A 27,444-nucleotide genomic window follows, 5' to 3' on the forward strand; every position below is an offset into this window, starting at 1 on the left:
TGCAGCTTTCGCCAAGCACTTTCGTGTGCTTCCTCGGTCGTGGCCTCTATCAGGCGTCGAGACATCGAAAACAAACGCGCCATCGAAGAGGGCATCTTATCTGCAGTATTTGGCTGGAAGCAAGACGACAATTGAGCAACGTTTACTGTTAGCAGGAACTCTGTCAATAATGAGGAGAAAATACCCAACATCACTCGGTTGCCAAGGTAACGTTGATTGCAGCCGAAATTTATTCTTGTGGATACCATTTTGGGTTTAGTCAGAACATCGTCAAACGTTTCAAGGATTTCGCTAAATATTTCTAGCGAGCACCTAACTCTGATGTGTAGTTTCATTCCATGAGCACCTGGTACGGAGCTGGCTGATGAAACAACGTGCCCGTCAAAGAAATACTTAGAACCTTGGCTTTAGCTGCATGTAATTTCTGTACACTGTTCAGGGTCAGTGGAAAACAGCGTGCGCTATCAAGGAAATAAAAGGAAATTTACGAATAATTTTAATCGACCTGACGATTGTCAGCTAGACTGATTAGTGTTCGCTATATGACGATTTAGGAGAGCAAATGGTACAGGCAATCGTCAGAGTCACCATCTGGTTGATTCATATTTCGCTTGTTCTGTTGTGCTTGTGTAGATTGACTATTATTCATCTGCACAGAAGTTTTAGCGTCGGCTTATGAACCAGTATCCGCACTCGTCCAAAAACCTACCAAAGAACCCCATCTGAGTTGCGAAGGACGCAGTCAGTGATATAGGAAAGAACTGATAACGTTATGGTAGATCAAACACACTTGTAATCACAAAAACTATTTTCTACGAATTGCATATACGCTGACATTTACTGTGTACAAAACAGTGGCTTTAAGTTGCCAGGAAGAATGAACGTGTCTAAAGTGTTCAACTCGGCGGGCGAAAAACAACATGACGACTCATTTTAGGACGGCTAAAGAACACAACCTTAGAAGGGTCAATCCGACAGGCTGTGATATTACCTCCGGTTTATGCGAGAATAGTAGCCGCATGTGAATCTACCGCCATAGTAATGTGCACTACAGCTCATCACATATTCTAGACATTGAAGCAAACTTTAATTTTTTAACTGAGGTTGCTGGGTCAGTCCAGAATATCAACCGTGTGTCTTATCTGACTGAGATGGTAAGCGTTTCTTTCACCTAAGTGAGTGACCCAATCGAATTATAACCAACCAAACTTATTGGACAGTTATTGCAACGTGGATATGTCACTTAATTTCTTAACCACATAACTGCTTTCGAAATGACCGGCCCAATAGCAATTCAAAATATCAGGTATTGCGCTGAACACATACTGCTTTATGCTCATCATTCCAGTGCATCTTGAGTTTATAATGACCTTGGAACTTTCCCAATTGTAGACTTTCCATCGCCTGAAATAAATAATAAACACACGCTCACTAGTGCATTATCAACTAAGATCTCGTATTATATCATACAACGAAGAAGACGAAAGAGCCAATAGAGCAATGAATATCAATTCCGAAACTGTTCCCTAAACACCAATATATAGTGGTGCTGTTTTCCAGCTAATCACCAATATGATCATGCAAGTCTGCACGTTCAGGTCCATGACGAAATTAAAATTACACCAAGTTTCGGCGGATCGGCACGAAGCGCAGTGTCCGATGTGCTGACGTACATTTCGAATGTTCGGTTGACTGAGGTTTGTGTGAATCTTTCAACGCAGCTAGCTAGTTCACTATCGAGGTCGACACACAGTGTAGTTTAAACTTGAATCGCACCAGATTGGTCTGTTACTTGCTTATGTCGATCGTTTTTACCCGCGTAATTGTACAGTCTCTTTGTGCCCCATAGCGAAACCTTGTCATTTGGAGTGGTATTTCATCTTGTTAGTGAAGTTAATCTTTGCTGAAGGACAGAGAAGCTGTGTATAGCTCTTTGTACTTTAGTGGAATTCAGCAGCCATGAGCATCTCACTCGAGTAACGAATGATCAACCGGTGACCTTCCGGCCAATGCTTAAATGATTTAATACGTTCAGCCACAAAGGACTCATCTGCAGTATGGTTGCTTTATCCTAGACGGCACACGTGGCCATGTATTAACTGGGACATCGAGTGTTAACTTCTCAGATGGAAGTTCCAGTCATCGTTTTAGTCCACACATCCTCCGAATTACTTGTCGTTTATACATAGAGGTTTGGACTCTTTTCGTATCATAGCACAGAAAGGTACAAATCACAAGTCCTCCAACGCCATTTCATTAGCTACTTATTCAACTTCATCTGTTGACCTGAATCCTTGACAGTCACCTGTCGAAAGCAGTGAAATACTCCCACCATCTTGACAAATACACTCATTTACATCACAGTATGGTTTTTCGCAAAGACTCAACTGAATTTCTCCGCGACATTTTGTAACTTACCATATCACCGTACTTTATCACTTCACTATGCGTTGTCCTCTTTTTCACCTCCTCGTACTGTTGATCCAGTGTACGCTTTTTGATGTCATTCTGCGTGACAGTGAATTTTAGTGACAAGTAGAGCAAGGCGAAGCAGACTGATCAGCTTGCGTAATGTTTAGAGGGATGCAATGTGAGCGAAAACGTGAAACCAAATCTAGAGGTAAGACAATTCAGTTATGGAACAATAAACTACTGGTAAAGTATTGATCCCTTCATGTTCCTTGTTCTTGAATAAAAAATCACATGTGGACACCTCGAGTCCCTATATCTATAATCATCTTCGTCATCGATAGCAAAGACAGTGGGGGGAACACTGGTGCTCCACAGCTGTACAAACATTCCACCTTACTTTCATTGGAAAAAATAAAGCATAATGAATCAGGAATTAAAAACTTGGGGTAGCCTACAGCAAGCAAAATGGATGCCTACACCTCCGACACTCTGTCAGACTGTCTGGATAGAAACTGACAGCATGAACGTCACCGATATCGCTCGGCTGACCAAATTATTCCGATGTGCGTACATGTTTCGACACTCATTCGAACGGACACAGCGATAATTGGGTGGTCTACAACTTAGATGGCAAGTTACATAGATAGCACCCAGACATTTGTAGTCTCCTTCTCTGTCTGCAAGTTGAACCTAATCGGCAGGCTATTGAGCCATGCTGGACATCCAACCAATGGTTTCCCTAGTTTGGGGCCCGCATAAGCTCATGATGGCTGAATTTACATTACACCGCTCATGCGTGCAAACAAAATTGGCGCTGGTTGTGTCAGGGATGATGGGGCTGTTGGTGAGTAGTCATCTGCAGACAGAAATGTACATAAAACATTAATAACCAGTCACACAAAAAGTGCCGTATCATTGAAGGGGATCGGTGACATGTAAAATGCTGACCAGTGATATAGTTTGTCCAGCTCGATGGAAGCCAAAATAATCGAGAATTTAAACGCCACACTTTTCTTCATCACATGTTCTATCTGTAATCTGAGGTGCGGTTTTGGGATGCATGGACAATCTCACGTTAGCGGCACCGTCAAATACTATTTGCTGGGCATGCCACATACTGCGAAGTATCCATTAGTGGAACCATGGTGACTAGGCACAAGCGTAGATGTGCAAGACCAGGGGATTTTGAGCAGCGTACGTCTGCAGCAACGTGAGCAAGGAGTTCCAGAAGACAAAACAAACCTTGGGTCGAGTGTCCGCGGATGTCAATATAATCTGCTGACTATCACGACACATGTCCCCACTGTTACCCAAGGATTCACACTTATTAAGCGAATATCGCTAACTCTTCAGGAATACGCAAACAAGCGGACTGCAACTGGCCGCTGACTACCACAGGACTACCAATCCACAACTGATAGTTCTATCTGCAACAGATTCGACAAAACTCACGTGCTCCGAATCTGTAATCCAAGCATACGCGTATTCGTTTGCTAGACAAATATCGATTCGCTTGTCGTTACAAAAGGTAGCCCAGCTCTCTTCATGTACGTTGGCTGACGTCGTCGCAAAGACTGCAATTTTAGTGGCATTCAGACAACAAAAGTATAAATCAATATTAAAAGGGGTGTAACGATGAGGCAAATTATCGACGAGGTCACATTTCAACTCACAGAAATTGAGAAGATGCAAGAAGCCCAGATCAAATGCATTAATTAGAAGGTCGCTGAAACACGTTTACAGAACGCCATGGTTCTCGCTCTTCTTAGAGGCAATCAGGTAAGCACCGTCCTCGAACTTCCCACAACATTAATCACTTTCTGAAACCAGACTGGATGGAACTTGCCAAAAACTTTCATAAGTGTAACGTTTATCTGGATTCGGTTTAGTCAGCCCGTGAACATACGTAAATGTGTGATCTGTATTTTTCATGGTAAAACACTACTCAGGAGAGAACACTAAGGAAACTAATGAAAGTTGGTCGTGTCACAAGCATTAGACCTGTCGTTCACAAGGACGGTATCCACTTAGCAAATTGGATGCTGCACAGGGGCATCAAAATATCATGGGTGTTTTACCGGTTGCACAATGATTTCTCACACGCATATGAAACTTGTCGGGTAACAGAAGCGGCGGTAATCGGGGAACTCTAGATGTTGTGCAATCCAGGCTTCACGCTTCTCGCATATATCCGGGCACCAACTGCATGCAAGGGTCACGAAGAAGACGGGAATGTGCCAAGGTTGGATATTCCTTTGTTCGTACAGGCCAGTTTCTTNATCAACCGGTGACCTTCCGGCCAATGCTTAAATGATTTAATACGTTCAGCCACAAAGGACTCATCTGCAGTATGGTTGCTTTATCCTAGACGGCACACGTGGCCATGTATTAACTGGGACATCGAGTGTTAACTTCTCAGATGGAAGTTCCAGTCATCGTTTTAGTCCACACATCCTCCGAATTACTTGTCGCTTATACATAGAGGTTTGGACTCTTTTCGTATCATAGCACAGAAAGGTACAAATCGCAAGTCCTCCAACGCCATTTCATTAGCTACTTATTCAACTTCATCTGTTGACCTGAATCCTTGACAGTCACCTGTCGAAAGCAGTGAAATACTCCCACCATCTTGACAAATACACTCATTTACATCACAGTATGGTTTTTCGCAAAGACTCAACTGAATTTCTCCGCGACATTTTGTAACTTACCATATCACCGTACTTTATCACTTCACTATGCGTTGTCCTCTTTTTCACCTCCTCGTACTGTTGATCCAGTGTACGCTTTTTGATGTCATTCTGCGTGACAGTGAATTTTAGTGACAAGTAGAGCAAGGCGAAGCAGACTGATCAGCTTGCGTAATGTTTAGAGGGATGCAATGTGAGCGAAAACGTGAAACCAAATCTAGAGGTAAGACAATTCAGTTATGGAACAATAAACTACTGGTAAAGTATTGATCCCTTCATGTTCCTTGTTCTTGAATAAAAAATCACATGTGGACACCTCGAGTCCCTATATCTATAATCATCTTCGTCATCGATAGCAAAGACAGTGGGGGGAACACTGGTGCTCCACAGCTGTACAAACATTCCACCTTACTTTCATTGGAAAAAATAAAGCATAATGAATCAGGAATTAAAAACTTGGGGTAGCCTACAGCAAGCAAAATGGATGCCTACACCTCCGACACTCTGTCAGACTGTCTGGATAGAAACTGACAGCATGAACGTCACCGATATCGCTCGGCTGACCAAATTATTCCGATGTGCGTACATGTTTCGACACTCATTCGAACGGACACAGCGATAATTGGGTGGTCTACAACTTAGATGGCAAGTTACATAGATAGCACCCAGACATTTGTAGTCTCCTTCTCTGTCTGCAAGTTGAACCTAATCGGCAGGCTATTGAGCCATGCTGGACATCCAACCAATGGTTTCCCTAGTTTGGGGCCCGCATAAGCTCATGATGGCTGAATTTACATTACACCGCTCATGCGTGCAAACAAAATTGGCGCTGGTTGTGTCAGGGATGATGGGGCTGTTGGTGAGTAGTCATCTGCAGACAGAAATGTACATAAAACATTAATAACCAGTCACACAAAAAGTGCCGTATCATTGAAGGGGATCGGTGACATGTAAAATGCTGACCAGTGATACAGTTTGTCCAGCTCGATGGAAGCCAAAATAATCCAGAATTTAAACGCCACACTTTTCTTCATCACATGTTCTATCTGTAATCTGAGGTGCGGTTTTGGGATGCATGGACAATCTCACGTTAGCGGCACCGTCAAATACTATTTGCTGGGCATGCCACATACTGCGAAGTATCCATTAGTGGAACCATGGTGACTAGGCACAAGCGTAGATGTGCAAGACCAGGGGATTTTGAGCAGCGTACGTCTGCAGCAACGTGAGCAAGGAGTTCCAGAAGACAAAACAAACCTTGGGTCGAGTGTCCGCGGATGTCAATATAATCTGCTGACTATCACGACACATGTCCCCACTGTTACTCAAGGACACTCACTTATTAAGCGAATATCGCTAACTCTTCAGGAATACGCAAACAAGCGGACTGCAACTGGCCGCTGAGTACCACAGGACAATCCACAACCTGTCACCCAAGGATTCACACTTATTAAGCGAATATCGCTAACTCTTCAGGAATACGCAAACAAGCGGACTGCAACTGGCCGCTGACTACCACAGGACTACCAATCCACAACTGATAGTTCTATCTGCAACAGATTCGACAAAACTCACGTGCTCCGAATCTGTAATCCAAGCATACGCGTATTCGTTTGCTAGACAAATATCGATTCGCTTGTCGTTACAAAAGGTAGCCCAGCTCTCTTCATGTACGTTGGCTGACGTCGTCGCAAAGACTGCAATTTTAGTGGCATTCAGACAACAAAAGTATAAATCAATATTAAAAGGGGTGTAACGATGAGGCAAATTATCGACGAGGTCACATTTCAACTCACAGAAATTGAGAAGATGCAAGAAGCCCAGATCAAATGCATTAATTAGAAGGTCGCTGAAACACGTTTACAGAACGCCATGGTTCTCGCTCTTCTTAGAGGCAATCAGGTAAGCACCGTCCTCGAACTTCCCACAACATTAATCACTTTCTGAAACCAGACTGGAAGGAACTTGCCAAAAACTTTCATAAATGTAACGTTTATCTGGATTCGGTTTAGTCAGCCCGTGAACATACGTAAATGTGTGATCTGTATTTTTCATGGTAAAACACTACTCAGGAGAGAACACTAAGGAAACTAATGAAAGTTGGTCGTGTCACAAGCATTAGACCTGTCGTTCACAAGGACGGTATCCACTTAGCAAATTGGATGCTGCACAGGGGCATCAAAATATCCTGGGTGTTTTACCGGTTGCACAATGATTTCTCACACGCATATGAAACTTGTCGGGTAACAGAAGCGGCGTTAATCGGGGAACTCTAGATGTTGTGCAATCCAGGCTTCACGCTTCTCGCATATATCCGGGCACCACCTGCATGCAAGGGTCACGAAGAAGACGGGAATGTGCCAAGGTTGGATATTCCTTTGTTCGTACAGGCCAGTTTCTTGTTTTAACCATATATGAAGTACATTCTGGATGCTATTGCACAGGACCTCTCCGACGGCGAGCCAAAAAATCACAATACTTACTTCCCATATTTGGAGGAAGCATAACACCAAACATCAAGCCGGAGTGGCAAGCTCCCATATGCAGCACCAATTGTTTGTACATTTTTTCCGAATGCATGTAGGTTATCATTCAACTTCCTGGCCTACAGCTGTCACAAATCAAGAATGAAAATTTTCGTAAGCTCGAGATAACTGAGGAATTAAACCTGAAATTACGGATCAAAGTGCCGTGTTTTGCAACCCAGCTTCAGCAATTCGATTGCGACAGTATATGCTTTGGAATGGGTAATGTTGCTGCATGATTATTGAGTTTTTAAAAAACACTGTGCACCAGGATTAGCTTAAGGGCTATGTTTGAAAGCGTTTTACTAAATCCGTCTTTGGTTATTAAGGACTACCCTGTTAAACGTCCTTCGTTTACCCGGTACATCAGTGTACCCATATCCTCTGTAGTGTCAGCTACGCTGCTGACAAGAACAAAAACTCACTTGAAAGTGGCGCGCAAAGACCAGTGTTAGAGCGATTAAACTTGTGATTACAAAATCGGAATAATTAATGGTCAAACCAAAGTCGCGAGAATGTTTTAGCCCTAATCATGCTTGACGGAAATTTTGAGAGATTTCCGTTTGATGGAAAACTTCAAAATGTCGTCACGCTACCAACGGATTATAAGTAGTTCAGAAGGAACGATGATTCACACGACGAATGGACTTCCTTGTAAAAAGTTGATTGTCAACTGTGATGTTGATCACTTGATTGGGGAATGATAGACGTTATATCCAGGTCACACCATTGCTGATTCCCAATGAGGATTGAACATTTGCACATTGATTCCCGGCTTTTCTTCACAGACTGCCGCCCGATAAAGAAATACAAAAAACTCTTCACACTACCTACGATTCCCTCTGCATCTCTAGGATTAAAAAAGACCATACTGTCATGTCAAAAATATTCCGTATCACGCACGCCGCATGAAAGACCGTAGACAGCTAACCTTTCTGTTTGTGCTATATTCATTATTTTATGAAGAACAATTGATGATGATGCCTCAACATAAGCTTATCTTGGCCTCATCTACACGTTCGCAGTTTAGCTCGCTACTGAAAATCTCTGTTCTATAAACGGGGTTATCAAAAATGGCGAAACTTACCACATCTCCTCGTAATACAATAAAGGGAACCCCGCCATGGCCAGAGAAGAAGATGAAAACGTAATCATCAGGACCGCTGTAAGCGAGCAGGTAAGTTAAGGATACCTTGAAGATAAGGTTATCGGATTGCCTTCCCAGGCATATGATAGCGCAGCAAAAAGGCCACACAATTGAAAGAATAGTGGACGCGCATGAAATTGAACGACTTCTTGGAACTTCACTTAGATTATGTACACACCCGAAAATGATAAAAAAAATACACATTTTGCAAAGCCCAAAACTCTGACCTGAAACGCCGAATATCTAGCTATTATCAACAATTGCCTTAAGAATATCAACTTCCGCGCAAACTTACCTTTTCAGCACCTTTTTCCCTTTTTTTTCAAGCTCTTTATCGCCTTTCAGTACCTTCAAGAAGTTATCCAGTGTGACATCCTGAAACAAATGGACCCACGTCAACTATTTCTGGGACGACGGTGCTCTACAGGCTAATTTTATTCACAGTGGCCATCGATGTGTGCTGTGCCAAATAATTGGAACCTATGATCTGCTCTCCATATTCACTCAGGTTATTTTCACGACCTTCGCCAAAAGATGGGAAGAAGTTGAGTTGATTCTTGTTGTGTTTGCCGAGCATGGAATTTGGTGGGCTTTTCAAACCGAGTGTTTGTAGTTGATACAAACAGGAGTTACTTGGAAGCAGAACTAAGTTACCCTTGTCTACCTCAGTAGCTAAAGAACGAAATACATGTGAAAACTAGCCGCGTTTTGCGGTGAGTGCTACTCATCAGTACCCAACTAAATCCCAATATCGTGTAATTGCACCTTGTGTTTCACAGTGGAAAAATTCGTGTGATTGTTGCGCAGTGACTTACATTTCCGCGGTAGTCAATTACCACACCCTTGTAGATATCCTCGTGCTCGTAGTCATGGAACACTTGGCCTGGAAACGGATTTCTGAAATAAAATGAAGAACAGGTGCAGTGAAATTCTCGGAAGCCATTGACATTTAGTTCAAATAAAAAGAAAACAGTTGCTCGAAAATTCTATTGGATATTTGCTTCCGGTCTTGTTTTAGAATAAACCTTCACGACGATGAGTGTAACTTGCGCTACAATTACGATTGAGGCTAAATCAACGTTCTTCATCGCAACACAGACGTATATATTTCACGACGATTTTTGTGGGTAGACAACACAGAACATTACAAAGTTTTTGTGGAAAGGTAATTATTTTACTTGAATATTCAGCCAACCACCAGTCCTTGAACGCAATAATATCGGGCAATAAATGACTTCCGATTAGTATAGCCTTCAAACAAGAACCAACCTTTCATTCTTTTCACCAGTTCATGCCACTAATCCTAGCAATCTGCTGTATTAAAAATGCCTTGATTACTGGATTATGTGCTTTAAGCTTGTTCCAAATAATCAACTAGCTGATGCATTCAAACGACATCTTTTTATCTATGCCACTATTTTCAGATTACTGACGAATGGAGGATAGTGGAAAATTGCTATTTATCAGCGAGGATACGCTATACTGGCAGCATTTCAATGTGGTCCTCGATAACTCAGGATTAGATGGCGTTTTCACTCATGGAGTAACACGAAAGGAAATAATGGGATATGAGATCTAAAGTGACGCACGAAACCACATAAATTTCTGCTAGCGGACTTCATTCATACATGATATCCATGAGAAAAACTCCTCAAAACTGGAACGTTTCAAAGCCAAAGAAAGAAACCCGTTTTCTACAGTCTAGAGGCTATCTATCTAGATGATATCAAAAAATGTTTGTACCCAGTATTTACTTGGGATTGCTTGCAACGTCGTCGGAGGCGAAGGTAATTATATTCTTCATTGGAATTTTGTTTGCACGCAAGATTTGATACGCATGGAATACATCCGCCTGAATAGCGATACAAGTAAATTGGTTAATGAAGTATAACAAATGCATGCAGAGTGTTTAAGATCATCCACTCCAGAATACCTGTGTAAACCCAGATCAAGCTATCGTTCATTGCTGATTTTGTTGCACTATTGCTGAAATTGGATTAGGAGGACACCTCAGTTAATGACTGAGAACTTTTCGAAACCATATTTAAAACAAGACTGCCAGAACCAATATTGCCATCCCTCCCGAACAAGGCGATTCCGATGTTCATTTCTACTAAAAAGTGCTGCCTGCAAGATGCTGAGCACCACGCCGATGAAATGGTGAAACAAACTGAATGCAAGTACTGGATCTCGGCCAACACTCTCAATTCCTTCAAAATTTGGACGAGTTTTCTTCACGGTAGCGGGCGCAATACCAATCAACGTACGGTGCCTTCTAGTAAGAAAACAACACCTGCATGGTTTGCGAATGTTTGTGGGGTTATGATGTCGAGGAAGCAGGAAAATCTTGCGTTATACTTCTCTACGCCAGTCAGTACACGCGAAATCCCAAAGAGATCTTCCGTGACCAATATCTAGATTAAATAGTTTCAAAAATTAATCTAGTGATTAAATGCAGCTCCACAACTGGAGCCATGACATCGCACGTGGAACCTCCGAAGGCTTTAGTAATCATCGGTTGCATGTTCTACTTTGGGATTTATCAAGCTGATGGTCCTGGCCAACTCAAAATCGCACCAAGTAAACATGGCAGCGAGATACTTTGTCGTTGCTTGTCTACGTGGTTTGCTTTCCCCAGGAGGAAGAGACAGTTTTAACAAACCGAGTGTATTCGATGAGAACCCAGGGGAATATATCTGTCGCCTAGGATTCTTTGACTTCCGTTGTGACAAGATTGTATCCTGTGCAAACTTTGTTTTTAAACCAGGGCACTAGACCAAGAAGAGGCAATCCAGGCTTCGAAAAGGGCTACAAATTTCGTTGTTTCAGAACGATGATATGCGAAAACAATTAATCGCACTATTGTTTAAAAGACGCAATAAACATGTATATAATTATAGGCACATGATTTCCACATACCCAGAGTACCCAAGATTAACTTGATCGCGTCGTAAAAAGTTGCTCATGCGCCCAAGTTTTCACACCAGTGTGCGCAGATCGGAGATTTCTGGTATATTTTAGGACAAATGTGGATCAGTTAATCTAGTACCTATGCGCTAATGACAATACTGAGAAGCAGACTGAGTCCGGAAAACGGCTCCAAGCAGCACCTGGCTTGGTTCCATGGAGATATTGATAAGATATTTTGTACTGAAAACTACCTAGTAAATTTTGTTTTTTCAGCAGTTCAGCTTAGAATGTGGCGAATCAATTGGACTCATAACTATTCTAAATCTAGGTATTCACTCTCTGCGAAGACAGATTGTTACATGACGCTTCAGGTTGATATAAATCGGTGACTGCGAACGTCACACGAAGCTTTGAACCGGGGAATTTACTTTTATCTATGGGTTTAGTTTACATAAGATATCAGGTGCCTGAAAGTACAATAGTGGATGGGCTCTCTCAAACCAGTAGAATATTGCTCAGATATTTCACCAGTATTTGTAATCGTCATTTTAAATTTGCGGAATCGGGGGTGCGCGTAGCAAGATTTCCTTTCCTATCTTGATAGGTAAATGATGATACGTATTTACAAGGCATTTGATCCGAAAGTATATGGAAGGTCTAATAGAAGTTCTTGTTCTGATGAAACTACACATTAGAAGTTAAAACGCCCACCTGCAAATGGTAGCCTATTTGTATAGCTGGCGTTTGAAATGTGACTTTAATCTACGTTGATCTTCCTACTTAGAGTAAAAACAGGACCCATCAATTCGCTGTGCAATATTCACTAACGTTCTCACGTCCAATGCCCCTGCTCTACATTTGAAGATAATCTACTTAAATTCAAAGTGCCAAAATGGCAGTTTCCATATTGAGCACATAGTGATTATAGCAATAATGCAGACGCAGCACAGTTTTGATATGCATCCGTCATATTGCCCGAGGGAAGAACATGGGCTCAGCAATCGCCGGATCGCGCAAGTCTGGACAGGACTAGTCGAGATGCCGAAGCTGGATTCGAAGCACAGTCAGTGATTTCTAGCTCCCAAGCTAACTCGGACGTCCGAAAGAAATTTCCTACAGATGAAGTTTAACCTTTGTGTTAAGGTTTAGTTTGCTAGGCGAAATATTATTACAAGTACATTACCACACAAAATGCTAACTTTTTCCTCCTGTTCCCATTGTGTAAAAGGGTATCGCGTATTTCTTCTATCCGCCTAATGCCGACGTCCGCTGGGCTTGTTATTGATCTGAACGTCATCCAGTAATTGACATTCATCAAACAGCCAAACGCAACCAAATGATCGTCGTGGAAGATCATCCTCACCACGAAAGGCAGTGACATCAATTGAACGCCATATCCGGCAGTGCCTCCTACTTGAGTGACCGTCGAAAAATAATTTACGAAAATGCGAGCATTGCGAAATTTTATAGGGCTTCGAACAAACAGCCCCATTTCAAAAAGTTTACACAAAAGTTATCTATATTCAATCCAGTGTTTCAGGAAAACCTGGATGTGTATCTACAAGTCGGTTGTCGACACAACTTACAGATAATGAGTTGCTCGGAGTTTTTTCATGTGGCGATGGAAGTATCGCACTTTCCGTCAAAGACTTCAGCTGTGAAAATCTGTGGCGTTCTATTACCGGGTAGACGCGTTAGAATGCGGTTGGTTTGTCCGCGGTTTTCCTTACGTCCAAACTAAAATTTCATACCACCTTGCTCTCCTTAATCAACATGTAAGAGTGGATCTCCCATGTTGCGTTATGGGTTCCGATTTTGATGGACCTGATTCGTTCACGAGGCTCACTGTAAATGTGCCTTTGTTATCGATTTTCGGCCGGTTGCAATGTGACAACGCGAACGAAGACGAGCTCACATGTGAAATCGTACTGGTTTTTTCTTGCATCGCAGCTCCCTCAAGTGGTGTGAGCAGATTTCTCTAGTTTGCATCATCTGTGGTCACCCACTCTCTCCTGCCCCATACATTGTACAGTGGTTTGACAGTGAAACGGTAGACAAAATTCATTGCACTGATAAAATTCAGTGACAACCTGAATCACGAAACGCTATGATTATAGACGCGTTTTTGTTTGGTGGCAGAACTTGTTCCAAACAAGGTCCACGTTTATTTTACCAGCAAAACCATCCTCTTAAGGTCGATTTTGCCACATCGCCTCATCCGGGCCTAGCAACAGGAGGCGGGATTCCAGTCTGCCAGATATTGTGTTGACCCAGCTTAAAAGTTCGTGAAGTGTCAGAACGACGGCATGCGTGCACACTGAATTTTACTACTGGATACAGACACATTCGATATATGTAACCGTTTTGCATATGGTTTTCCTATAACCGAATGCAAATAGAGCATGATTGGACGGGTGAATTTAAGCAGATTGGTGTTCTATATGTTTCTTCCAAAAAACACTACTTGATCTTGTCAAGTAGTGCAGAAATACTTCCTCATGTTGCATGGTGATTACGGTGCTCGCGAAAATGGTCTGTTTGACATAACTACCAATGTCGCTGCAATGCCAGTGATCAATTTGAGATTTGCGGACCCGGTTCTTTCAGCAGGTCATCATAGGCTAGGGTACTGCGGATTTTATGAGAGCGTCTCTAATATGATAAACATACGAGGTAATGTTAGATGACTTGTGACGGCTTGAAGATCACTGAATTCCTAGAATGTTTTTAGTTTGTGCAAGGACATACCTTCTGCTCGCAGACAGGGATTCCACGTAACATAACGAAACATTAAACACTGACGGGTGACGTTGTTGGTCCTTGAATAAGGTGTATCGTGGTATGCATCTCAATATCATATGAATTATATAGGTCCGTGGAATCGGCCCCACACGAAATAAAATGTCGTAGCACGACAAGCAAAATGCCTTCGAATACAAACGCAGACGAAGAATGTGTACCCATCAGTTGTGGTTTTGAGTAACCGTCTTTTTAAGTGAAACCTCGCGGGCAATAGATAACTAAGTAGAACAAACTCTTTGGAGGACCATTGTCGGATATTTCTCCCTTCGAAAATAATTTCGTGCAGACTTAAGAAAAAACTGAGATTCAAAACAATAACAACACCAACTGAGGCATACTTGATATCGATAATTTATCCAGGAGTCGGAACCAGCGGCAAGGACAACCCAGTTATTTGACGGCTCGTTGTTTACTACGGATGACCAATTGTGAACACCGGCGGCTTCCAACCAGGCAATATGGTCGATGCAGAACAAGAATGATATAAGCAGCGGAAAACGATGCATTACGCGCCGGCTTACTTGAAGCCTCATGAAGCTGGAATTTTATACCGTGCGCCTCCTCTGAGTCGAACTTTGCCTCACCCATCTGTGGCGTTAGTGTGAAAAAGCTATCCGCAAAAAATCTAAGAGCAATGTGGTACAAAGTATCTGCCAACCAGGATATTGTCGGCAAAGTTGATCAGCTTGTTCAATGGCTGATCATTTGCGCAAACCTCTCACGTCAGTGTGCGCAGATTGGTGATTTGTGGTATTATTTAGGACAAATGTGGATCAGTTAATCTAGTACCTATTCGCTAATGACAATACTGCGAAGCAGACTGAGTCCGGAAAACGGCTCCAAGCAGCACCTGGCTTGGTTCCATGGAGATATTGATAAGATATTTTGTACTGAAAACTACCTAGTAAATTTTGTTTTTTCAGCAGTTCAGCTTAGAATGTGGCGAATCAATTGGACTCATAACTATTCTAAATCTAGGTATTCACTCTCTGCGAAGACAGATTGTTACATGACGCTTCAGGTTGATATAAATCGGTGACTGCGAACGTCACACGAAGCTTTGAACCGGGGAATTTACTTTTCTCAATGGTTTTATTTTGCATAAAATTGTGGACGCATGTTACACGTGATGAGGTTCTGGGAGTCTTCTCATTTGGCGGGTGTCATGTATCGCATCTTCTGTCAAAGTCTTGAGCTTTCGAACTTAGCGGCATTCCCTAACTTGGAGGCGTGTTGGAACGTGGTAGGTTCGTCCTCGTTTGTACGTGCGTCTACGCAAAATCTTTATCAGCCGTTTTTTAAATGAAAATCTATTTCTCATTTTGAAGGTCATCGTTCGTTTTCCCGTGCCGCTTATATTGTCCTCTTGGTGGTCGTTGAGTTTTTCGCTGAGCATTTAAATTTGATTGGAGAGTTTTCATCACCAATCACTGCGGCCTTCTTCGCCCCACACTAAAGCATCAATGATGTCACCTGTATTGATAATGAAATTTTTGCAACCAAGTTGTCCCGCTCCGCAAACGCGCCAGCGACCATCGTCGACGCTACCGTTCATATTTACAGAAGAATATATCCACGTACAAAATTGGAATTTCCTGCAGCATTATGGCCGAAAATGTTTGGAGTGAATTTAGTGCGTTTCAATTTAGATAACAGGAAAACGCATAACTGCACGGTTTCCAAAGCACTTCAGAAGGAGCACGTCCACTTCGTTTAACCAGTCCCTAGTGGATATATAGGTCGGAATTAATTTTCCATAATTTCGTATTGGATGCAACAGCCCAGCATCTACAAAGTTCACATAGACTGCCAACGCTGGAAGAAGTCGCTTTTTGCAGAGCAGTCATCAGTCAGTTGCAGGCGCATTTCATGATGATTCCACCGGTTACTACGGAGGAATTTATATGACAGCGTCGGGATACCAGTTCACTGTCATTCTCCCCATCATATGCAGAGCATTTTGAAAGCCTGTCAGGCATCTAGCACAAGTGCAGACCCGAGCTTCCACTGCTACTGGCATCGATGGATTTTCTAGGCATTATTCGCCTAAATCCCGTCCGCTTTTATCATTCACAACTCGTTTTATCGCAGTAGGTATGACATTTGACATTCTCAAATTTGCCCCACGCAATATATCCAGTGGAGTTCGGTTATAACTTGACTAATCCATCAGTAAGAGAAATTGATAATCATTTCCCATATTAAACACGAATGCTGGGTTAAATTTCCCCGAAATCCCCGGGCATTTACATAACCGAAATCCACGGGTAGGTCAACTTGGCATTCAGTGTTAGATTTTAATTCGACTTGGACCTTCCACGGATGTTTAAACTGCTTTTGGGTTCCACGACAGTGTAGACAAAGATGCAGTCGACTATAAGTTGCTAGCCTGAGGAAACGTATGAACATATGTTCGAGATTCCTCCTTGGAAGTAAAGGCCTTCTGCTGTATATAAGCCGAGCCGCACGGTGAACTCGTTTCCTGCTAAATGGGAATCTTCAGCAGTGCGCATCTTACGAAAATGCAGGCGGCCTCGAACCTAAAACATTACGGCGGCTAGGAAGCATTGTGTTTGGTTGTCACTAATGTTTAACATGGCACCGCTCATCCAGTGACAATAAACCACACCACATTTTCACGTTTTTCGATCGGCTCCTCGAGCGGCCACATAGAACCTTCGCAATTCAGTGAATTTATTCATCTCCTGACCTGTCACTGAAGCTAATCTACGCAGAAGGATATAGGGGGAGTGTAAAACAGTTTGATCCTATTTATGAATCATCAAAAATGCGCACCTCACAAATCCTGGATAGTGTTAGTTTAAAGTTGCCCACTACTGCGATGGGCGTTGAAAAAAAAATACCTCCACTTAATCAGGGCATCACGCTTTGACGACTAAATCTATCGACAGAGGGACATTATCCCGACAAGCTGTACTAATAGTGCAATTTTGTAGGTTTATTCTTGTTTTCTAACAACTTAGCTAATGCTGACTGGCAGAAATGACTTCGCAGACAACTCACTATTAAGGGTAAATTACCCGGCAGTGCCTGGTTGTCTGCCTAACGCAAACTGCCACCTAAATTTATTCTTCTGAAAATCATTATGGGTAAGTAGAACATCGCCGTCCATTTCATCGATTTCTCTGAATTTTTCAAACGCTGCCTTAAAACTCGTGCAATGAACACGTACAACCGAACTCTTTGATGAAACAACATTCATGTTTTAGCAATAGGTAGCAACCTGGGTTCAGAAGGTGGTAATATCTTCACACTGTTCAAGGTGAGTTGTTAAAATCATGGTCAGTCAGGGGATAACAGGAAATCCACGAACAAATCCCATCGCCGTCACGCTTTTCCGGCATCTGCTTGATTATTACTGCCCATGTTCCGCGCAATCATCAGACGCTATACTTGGTTGAAGTATACTGCTTGAAGTTTTATTCCTCTGTGATTCTGTACGTTGATCGGAAGCCATTCATCCATCTACCTACCAATCTCACTCGGGAAAGGTCATAAGCACTACGTTTATTTCGGAATGAACGATTCCAACATTGGATCACTCTCACGGCCTAATGAAATGCCGTTGAGCGCCGTGACCTACTGTGTCACTAAAACTTCCAACGTGACTTTTCTGCGATAACGCGGCGGGCAAAATTTAGCTTAAAGCACTGGTGTTGTCGTGTTGTCTTCCCGGTTACCCGTACTTTTGTGCGGTAGCACGATATGGCTTAACGCAAATTATTCTTCTGAACATTATCACAGAGCACTGGTGTTCAACAAATCGCTAGTATTATAATATAAGTTTGCTCTTTCATGCCGGCGGAGGAATTTAAATTTAAATTTAAAATTAAAATTGACTAAGGTTTTGCTGATCGGACCGAAGAACAGTGTAATTTATACTGCCGGTTGTACTCGCTAGTACATGAACCAGTGTACGTTCTCGATTTTGTTGAACTTTAGCTGCTGAAACTTGCGAAAATTCCTTTGATGTTTAAACCATGCTTCCCAAAATATGGGGCCATGAATTGTGCGAACTCATAGTATCATTATGCTTGACCGAAACAAGACTTGTCTTCACACCATCTGCTTCTTGCAAAGTAAAATACGTAGTTCACTACCGATATGGGTCTAAGTTTGCCATGCGTATTAATGGGTCTGCATCGTTTAACTCAGTTACCTAATTCACAGAACACTTCGTCACGTAATAAAGATCAAACATGAATCGCACCACAAGGGGTATTCCCACTGTTCATAGGGAGTGTTTACATCCGTATTACAGCGTAATTTCGCTTTGTTTAGCGTAACAGAACTCTCTCATTTGAATGAATTTTTCATCCTGTCATTGAAAATCATATATGTTGAAAAATCGGGAAGCAGTGTGTAGCTATCTCCTTTTTAATGGGAGTCAGCAGGAGTGCGCATCTCAGTCAAGTATGGAGTTACTCACCGGCATCCATCCTGACAATGGGTAAACGCTCAACTGTTCAGCCACAAGAGACTGATCAGTAGTCTGATTGGATTTCACTTAGTAAACAGCGTCTGTTATCGTTCAATCAGTCTGAACCACATCACAAGTCTACGGATTGACGGCCTGCTCGAATGTTAATTTCTCAGATGGAAGTTTCAGTCAGTTTCTCTTGCAGCATAGCACAGATCGTGCAAAACACAACTCGCCCAATGCCACAGCTTGGTTATCCAAAAGAATGCAACTAGCTAGACCTGGATATCTAAGTGCCCTGACCAGCCAACTTGCCTACCTTGGAATATACATCCTGACCTTTCTAACCAAATATAATCATCCTTGACATAATCTTTCAAAGTTAACGAAATACAACTGGCATCCCAAGAAATACGCCCATTTTGAAAACAGACTGATTTTTCACAAGTGACGAAGCTATATCCCCGTGGTCTTTTTTGACTCGCTGTATCGTCTTTTCATCACGTGACATTTTTGTACTTATCTTCAATCCCTGGTACTGTTGCTACAGTGAACGCTATTTAGGTCCTCCTGCGCGCCGGAGGGAGATGCTAATAGAAAGGGATTAAGTGTAGCAGACAAATCAGCTTACGCAATTTTATGAAACATAGAAACAGAATATTAGTCTCCTACGTGCAGCATCATTTTCCTGAACATATTTCTGAATGCATGAAGACGAGCGTATCGTTCAACTTCCTGGCATGGAGTGGTAAAAAGACATGGAGAATTGTTTTTGTGAGCTCAATGAGCGCACTGATATAACCTTGATCGTACGGTCCGGAGATTTCGGTTTTCGAAACCGACTTTAGCATTTCGACGGCTGCTGTAAATTAGCATTTTCTTGCTTTCATGATTTGTTGGGGTAGGGGAGCAGCAAGGTATGCGCCGATATTCCAGGTGAACGAGCACTGATTTCTTCGGAAGCACTGTCCAGCAGGATGAGCTGGAGAACAATGTTTGATTGCGTTTCGCTTAGTACTCCTGTCACTGCTGACAGTAATGTAAAAGTCGTTTCGAAAGAGCGCGTGAGAACCAGTAACAGTGAATAATCTTGCAGCCGAAAACATTCGGTGGAATTAAGTCAAGCCAATCTGCGGAGTAAAGTGTAGCTCCAATCGTGCTTTGCGAAAAGTTAGGATTTCCATTTAATTGGAAACTTCCTAATGTTCTTTCACAACCAGCAAATTTTAAGTAGTACAGAGGGGAGAATAATTCACATGACGAATAGATTTTCTGAGAAAATATCTGTCATCAGAGGTCTGTTGTGGATCTCTTGTTTGAATGATGATGGGGCGCTGTGAACAAACAATTAAATATTGCAACTAATAAACGCACCGCCGATGATTCTCAAAAAGGAAGGAACAGTTGAGCGTCGCTTTTCTGTTTTTCACCACAGGTTAGCTTCTCATACGGAAGTCGTAAAGCCTAACCATACTGCAAATTTTCGAGCTGTCTCTCCAGAATTTTAAGAATCTGTTGCCTTGTCAGGATGATTTTGCTGACGCGTTCTTCTTAATTTTCTTTATATAATCTACGCCCGATGAGTGATCCTATACCGCCATCTTTTATGTTTATTGTATTTCCGTTTGCTTTTCACCCGCGAAGTCATGTGAAAAGAGCGCTTACAACGAAGTAAAACAAAATCTGTGAGCATATTATTAAAATCATCTAAACCAGTCCTACCAAGCTTGAATTTCTGGTGATATCAATTTTTGGAGGAACGTCCGACCGTCATAGATTCTGTTCTATATTTCGGTTGATTTGGACGCCATTTGTAACTATATAGTTACTCTCGTTACCAGTGAACTGCTCACAACCGCTCACAATCTAGCCTCCATTCTACAAAGTTTGGTGTTATAATCGCGACTACCAAAAGTAATAAAACTTCCTACCCAACTTGGGAATGAAAAGATGCGAACTTTACCATGGCCAGATTATTAGATCAAAACGTTGCTATCTGGAATGCTCTAAGTGAACAGGAAGGCTAAGGAGGGTCTTGAAGAGTAGCTCATTGTAAAGCACGACAAAAAGGCTCAGAAAATACAAATAGCGCAAATGCATCAACAATATCCGTGCGAACTGACTCCATTCTCATATGAATCAAGCGTTTCATCGCCTTCCACTACTTTCACGAAGTAATACGGTGTGACATCTTGAAATAGATGAACACGCACGATCAATTATTCCTGTGACAATGATGTTCTCCGCACTCATTTTATTCACAGAAACCATCCATTCGCAGACCAACAAAAATTATTATCGTTGACGTGTTCTCTATCTTCACTCAGATTTCTTTCACGAGGGCCACCAAGTGCTGAAAACTGAAAATTATATTGTTGATCTGTTTGTCGGGCATGGCATGTGGATCCAGCGGCTTCTCAGTACAGCACCAAGACGAGCTCTGAGTGCAACCAATAGTCAGTTTCAATGCCGTTTGCCAATGGCGCAAAGAGGAGGTGCCACAATTTCAAGGTTATAGTCGCCGCCTATACCTGGTTACTGGCACTGATACAGGCTGCACAACTCTGGCGGCGCTGTTAAAAGAAGGCCTTTATTAGAAGGTTCAAAACTATGAAAGCGCTGTTCATACACTGCGCCCACTTGAGAGGCCGCAAAAAATGTTTGATGTAGTTTGTGGGATAGACGGAGGGTCATTTGTGACCTTATAAATGGCGTGTTCGATTAGATTAACCATTGTGTAATAGAGTAAAACTAATTTGTCCCACAACGGTCGATATAACGTTTTAATACACATTGTCATGTTACTTGCAGCTCGTGTAACACGGTGAACTGATCCAGAACTTCATTTGCATGTGCGCCCGGAGCACGTGTTTACTCTTCTATTGCAGTAAATAATCACAACGTTGTTGACATCGTCATGCTGGTAATGGTGAGATACTTTGTCCTGAACTGGATTTCTTGAATAAAAGAATGAAAACTAGCAGCGAATATTTTTGTGAGAAATTGAAATGTAACACGATCGAAAGGAAAGGAAAAGCACGTGAATTCTGTTTGAGGTTTTTCCCCGGCTTGTCTTGAATAACTTTTTGGGCCGATTAATGCACTTGTGTCAAAATTTCGATCAATGCTTAACATACCATCCTTAATGCTGTGCTAATATGTAGGTCCTACGGTGATTCCAGCGATTACCAAAAATTAAACCTTACAAATTTTGCTTGAAAAGGTACTTTGTTTAGGCAAAATTACACCCGAAAACCAACAGTGGTATAATTTATGAGTACAATCTAGCCCAGCGCGTTTAAAAGTAATTCGATTGGGCACTAAAAGACTTAGGATTGTTACAACCACAATGACTGGAATTTGATCTGGTATCGATTTTGATAAGTGCGGCAGGGTTCTATGGCATCTGGTGTCATGCGAGGTCATGAAAAAAATCCCGACACGCTCGAAGTGACGCATGGAACCCAATAATTTTCTGCAACCATTTGATGCATGATTTACAGCGTTTGGTAGTTCAATCAAGATTTTATCTTTCAGGGGATGCGGAGATGTGCTGAGTCGTCCAGGTTCACTAAGCACTCGATGCATCTTTATTGAGAATTATCTGTAAGGTGCGCCGCGACCCGAAACCACCGCTACACGACAGTTAGTAGGAAACTAAGCCGTTTGGCAGCGGGCAGCTGATTGGTGGTGTAATTAGCAAGCGCCTCGTCCTACTTGGGAACGCAGGTTGATGTGTATTGTCTAATGATACCTGAACAACTCACTTTGTCGTAATCATGTCGAATCCAAACTTGATGTCAGTGCATTTCCGTTGCATTGTCAAACGAGACGAGACATTTTTTGTCCATGGCTATAACATCAACTTCCACGTATTGCTTTTGAGATAACCCGTCAAAGCTGTTTCCTCATATGACACTGTGAATAATGAATGGACTGCGTCAATGTTCCGTTGAGGAGAATGCCTCACTTAGTTGAAAGTGTTGCAAATCAATCGCTCAATTGTTTGCAATCTCAACATTGTCCAGTGTCATGATTAGAACGGATGCGCATTGAGGTAAGAAAACATCCAACGATATTCTCCATCACACCATTGTCTGCTTATATGGCTGAAACGACAATAATTGCTGATCATGAAATATTTCATCCGGTATGACAACGTCCACCATCGGTCGGTAATTTAGACTTATCGACTGATTGATTTTTACTCGCCTTCGCACAGCCGTCGATTTGTACTGTTACCTCACGAGGTCTTCTCGAATGGATATGGCCCCTGATACCTCGTTGTATAATTGACGGATATTGGTCACTTCTTAACTATCTGCGTTTGTTTGACTATGATTTATCATAATGAACACGGTAACACCCTTATTCTTGGAAGATGTTCAATATGCAACCATTCTAGATGCAACAAACTCTTAAAAGAACATACAATGGTGTTTATGTTTGCCTGTTGTGAGCAACGTCACACGAACTGAAATGAGAATACGCATCACAATAATATTTATGCATACTTCTTATTGCTCTTAGGGCAGCTATGTGTGAATAACAAATTTTAACGTAGAAACGCATGCATGCATCATACGCATACAATGGCATTGGCAGGTTACTCCGCTTTACAGCACCTAACGTATGCAGTATACACTGCGAGATGAGAGACGTTATGGAACACGATGGTCGCGAATGCATTTCAGGTTAAGCGAGATCTTGTACAATTTATGTGTGAAGGTTGTTCTTTTCACAAACAGACGTGTCATTTCAAACCAACATTGGATTTTTGGATTTCCATTTCATTTCTTTCAGAATTATGGAAAGCTTATTTATCCAGTCCATTTGGGGCTATTTCTTCACGACAGGCCGACCAGCATAGGTGGGTGAGACACAGACGGAGATTATAGGTAGTACATAGCAGTCTGTGGAATCAACTCGAGTTACGCGGGAAACACCGAAAGCTGAATTGTGAAACGGAAGCTTATCTACAAATGCTTAACACAGGTCATCGAAACATCCTGGCGTCCACAAACAGGTTTGGGAAATCCTAATTCATGACGGATCCCAAGGTCGATACGGACTCAAGTCCTCATGTTTACAAGACGTCGAAACAGCCTGTTGACATAAACAACACGTCCGGTGACATGGATGAAGAAGGACTCATGTTCAGTTTGAAACAGTAAAGCGATATAGGAGCAAAAGAAAACCAGCAATGTCGACAATCGCGTTTCTAAACATAAATGAAATTGCAGAAAGGAATCATCACCACACCACAAAGTCACCATGTTTTTTCTAATCTACCAACTCAATCCACCGCAAGCAAGAAGGAGTTCAACCAGAATCGTGCAGTTGCTCTGGCCACAAGGGCATCCTCCGAACCGGAGCATGCGTCTAGTGTGGAAAGGAAACTAGCTGTCTTCTACTCCTTCCAGCAGGTAACAGTGATGCACACCACGCCAAACATCACGCATACTAACACTTCCGTAATATGATCGACATTCCCGAGCTTGGTCCCCATTGTGGTAAATTAAACCACTATTAAGACCTTCAGGATTGGGCGACCATGGACTTTGCAACCTAAGCCTCTGTCCCCTGAGGAAAAATTCATTGCCTACTCCCAGTCTGAGACAAAACACATTAATTCCTCTCTTCTAAGCTTGGGTTTTACATGGAGTAAAATTAATCTGTTTTCGTGAATGTCTCACCAGTATCTTCTCATTGCCGTCATCCATTATCCTTACTTCGAATCCAACACGCCTATCAAAGTTATCTTCAACTTCACTATTTTTACTAGCATAATCTTCCTTCTTTACCGCGCATTCAGCCTTCCATGGTACTTAGTAATGCTGTGGCTTAATTCTATTTTCATTTTTGTAACGTGCTGGACGCACTTGCTGAATTTGACTTCGAGAATAACCCTAAGGAGGCGGCAATAAAGTAGAGAATGCGGCGCCGTTGGTTTAGAAGAAGCTAATTGGCAAGCTCGAAAAGTTTCAAAAGTACCATTTCCATGGCTACAAATTTGTGGAATGTCCATAGCAACCGATGCTTTGCTATTCTCTGGAGCCAGGAGACGGGGGTGTCACAAGATGGAGACTCAATCAAAAGAAGCCGTACACTGTCATCATTAACAATTATTGCATCCTCAACTGGTAGTAAATTCCTCGTCTTACCCTTCGCAGGCACCGACGCCACCACTATAGTTTACTGCTCTTCCACAAGACACACAAGTTCACACAACTTTGTCTTCAACTCTGAGAGAGTCCGAAGTAGATTTGGTGTCAACGGAGGACTGTGATATCCTGAGTGTTCGGACGCAGCTGAATTATTGACAAGATGTACATCAAATTTAGTGGGAAGGAGGCATCGAGGGATTTCCAACAATGCAACCCTCTGTATACATCGCTGCCAACAGTCCAACAAAGCTTCCATGGCCAAAGCAGTGCTTTCGTCCCAACCGAGTTTATTCTCGCACAGTTGGTGAACTAGTAGTTTTGGGTGACGTAGAAGCGGGGCTGCGAAACCGGGGGGCCGGTTAAGTGAAACGATACATGTAATTATACCGCGTTTGGTCGCTGGGTGTTCTGGCAAATCAAACTTGTATCGATTGCATTCAGTTTTGCTTTACCAGAGCAACTCGAATGTCTTGTGCAGACTCGAATTAGAAGGGTCGAATTCAAGCAGCTCAGATACTCACTGTCTGGCAGGGATGATATCCAAGACGTCTGGACTGCTTCCTACTAACCTATTCAAACGAAATTCATCCAGTTCTTAAATTGGACCGAGTTCACAAACTGGTTACTCGGTCATATCCAAGGAGTCCCAGTAATACAGGGCCATTAACTAAGTGACGGTTTTCATGCGTTTTACAAAAAGTATCTTCTCCGAAACTTTTGTGTTGCCATCAGCAACAGTACACACAGAAAAGCGAAGCCCATGTTAGACTAGGAGACATCAAATGGCTGTACTGTAAGGTGATAGAAAATTGAATGCTGCTTTATACATCAGCGGCAAGTGTACTGTTATGCACGAGAACAAAGTTCACATTGCTTAGAGGACTTTGGAGTCAGCGCATGTTAATGGCAGGTTTTGACGAGCGCTTCAACTTCGCTGTTAATATGAGACCAATATACATAGCTTCTAATCAATGACTTCATCTGGTTCATTCCAGGACGTCATTTAAGAAACTGTGTGAAACGGGGCACTTGCGACTCCTCTGCTGCGTCGACGCATTCTGCGATCATCACCAACTTTCAGCGCATCACTGAATTTTGTGTAGCGTTCTATTGCCGAACCGTTGTACAATATATGGTGCATAAAAAACAGTATGATTTCACAAGTAAGCCAGCATTCTCATACATTATCACTTTCCAACACGACGTTTCTCAACAATAATCGACCGAAAATCGTAAACACGTGCACCTCTTTATCTGAGCACGGAGAACGGACGATAACTTTGAAAATCAGAACCCATTCCATAAAAAGACTCAGAACCGCGTTTGAAACTTCGTTGGCAGTGACAATGACGGGTAATCTGGCGTGGGCTTCTGTGTTCCCCTGACGAACCAACCATAGTCTACCGCGTGTATATAGCGACAGAACACAGCTGATTGTCGCAACTCCTGACTCCAGCAGAAAGTGTGACACGTGAGCATCCATCAGAAAGATGGTCAAAATTAATCAAACCAACACCAATGGGAAATCATTAACCGGATGAGCTGTACGCACAGATTTTCTCAATTCTGTGAAAATTCCGGGCTTAGGATTAAAAGATTTCTGTGGATAGTTTTGGAAATGTAGGGCGATTTTTCAAAGCCACATAATCTCTCCCAACCAACCGAGAACGAAGTTCACATTTTCTAGGGGACTTTGAAGACCGCGCACATTGTTGACAAGATTTGATGAGCGCTCCAACTTGGCTGTTAATATGAGGCCAATATACATAGCTTCTAATCAATGACTTCATCTGGTTCATTCCAGGATATCGATTAGGAATCTGTTGCGAAACGTGAACTTGCGACTCTTCTGGTGCGTCGATGTATTCAGCGAGCAATAAACAAGCATCTTCAATAGAGCATTTGGCAAAATCATTCAAAGGAGAACATAAGGTTTGCGAGAACCCGGGGACTGAAACTGACTGACGAACCCAAGAAAACGGCGCAAAATAGACTCACAAAAGGGAACAATACAGTCATGTTCCGAACAAGCATGTGATTGCACCCAAGTGCGAGTGCAACTTTTCCAACGAATCTGCCATATTCAAATAGGACTTCCCTAAGTTAATCAAGCCTGGTCGGTAGGCGTTTAGTGGGCACACACTAAAATCCATCACGTCAAAATGCAATGGCTGCATGGTGTTCATATTCGATTGTCCTTCAATGGCGTGCATCAATTTTCATCACATTTCACATGATAATTTAACGACAAACTAGCCTGGGTGGAACGTGGCATATGTCCTGTTTCGGGTAATTGAGAACACGTGCAAAAACGAAGGAGATGAGATGTGACTGGAGGAAATTCTGAATC

The 27,444-nt window shown here is 42.3% G+C and overlaps 1 protein-coding gene across 1 annotated transcript; it reads right to left on the reverse strand.

Moving 5' to 3' along the window:
• Positions 1-7,707: 7,707 nt before the first annotated feature.
• On the reverse strand, positions 7,708-14,992 carry T265_10427 (hypothetical protein; the record flags this gene model as incomplete). The annotated part of the gene is made up of 6 exons (XM_009176796.1): positions 7,708-7,713; positions 8,715-8,790; positions 9,070-9,149; positions 9,590-9,671; positions 10,529-10,626; positions 14,825-14,992. 6 exons carry the CDS (start codon positions 14,990-14,992, stop codon positions 7,708-7,710), a joined length of 510 nt encoding a protein of 169 aa, XP_009175060.1.
• Between the last annotated feature and the right edge of the window lie 12,452 nt (positions 14,993-27,444).

Source organism: Opisthorchis viverrini (assembly GCF_000715545.1).
Source record: "Opisthorchis viverrini unplaced genomic scaffold opera_v5_361, whole genome shotgun sequence".
Taxonomy (NCBI): Eukaryota; Metazoa; Platyhelminthes; class Trematoda; order Opisthorchiida; family Opisthorchiidae; genus Opisthorchis; species Opisthorchis viverrini.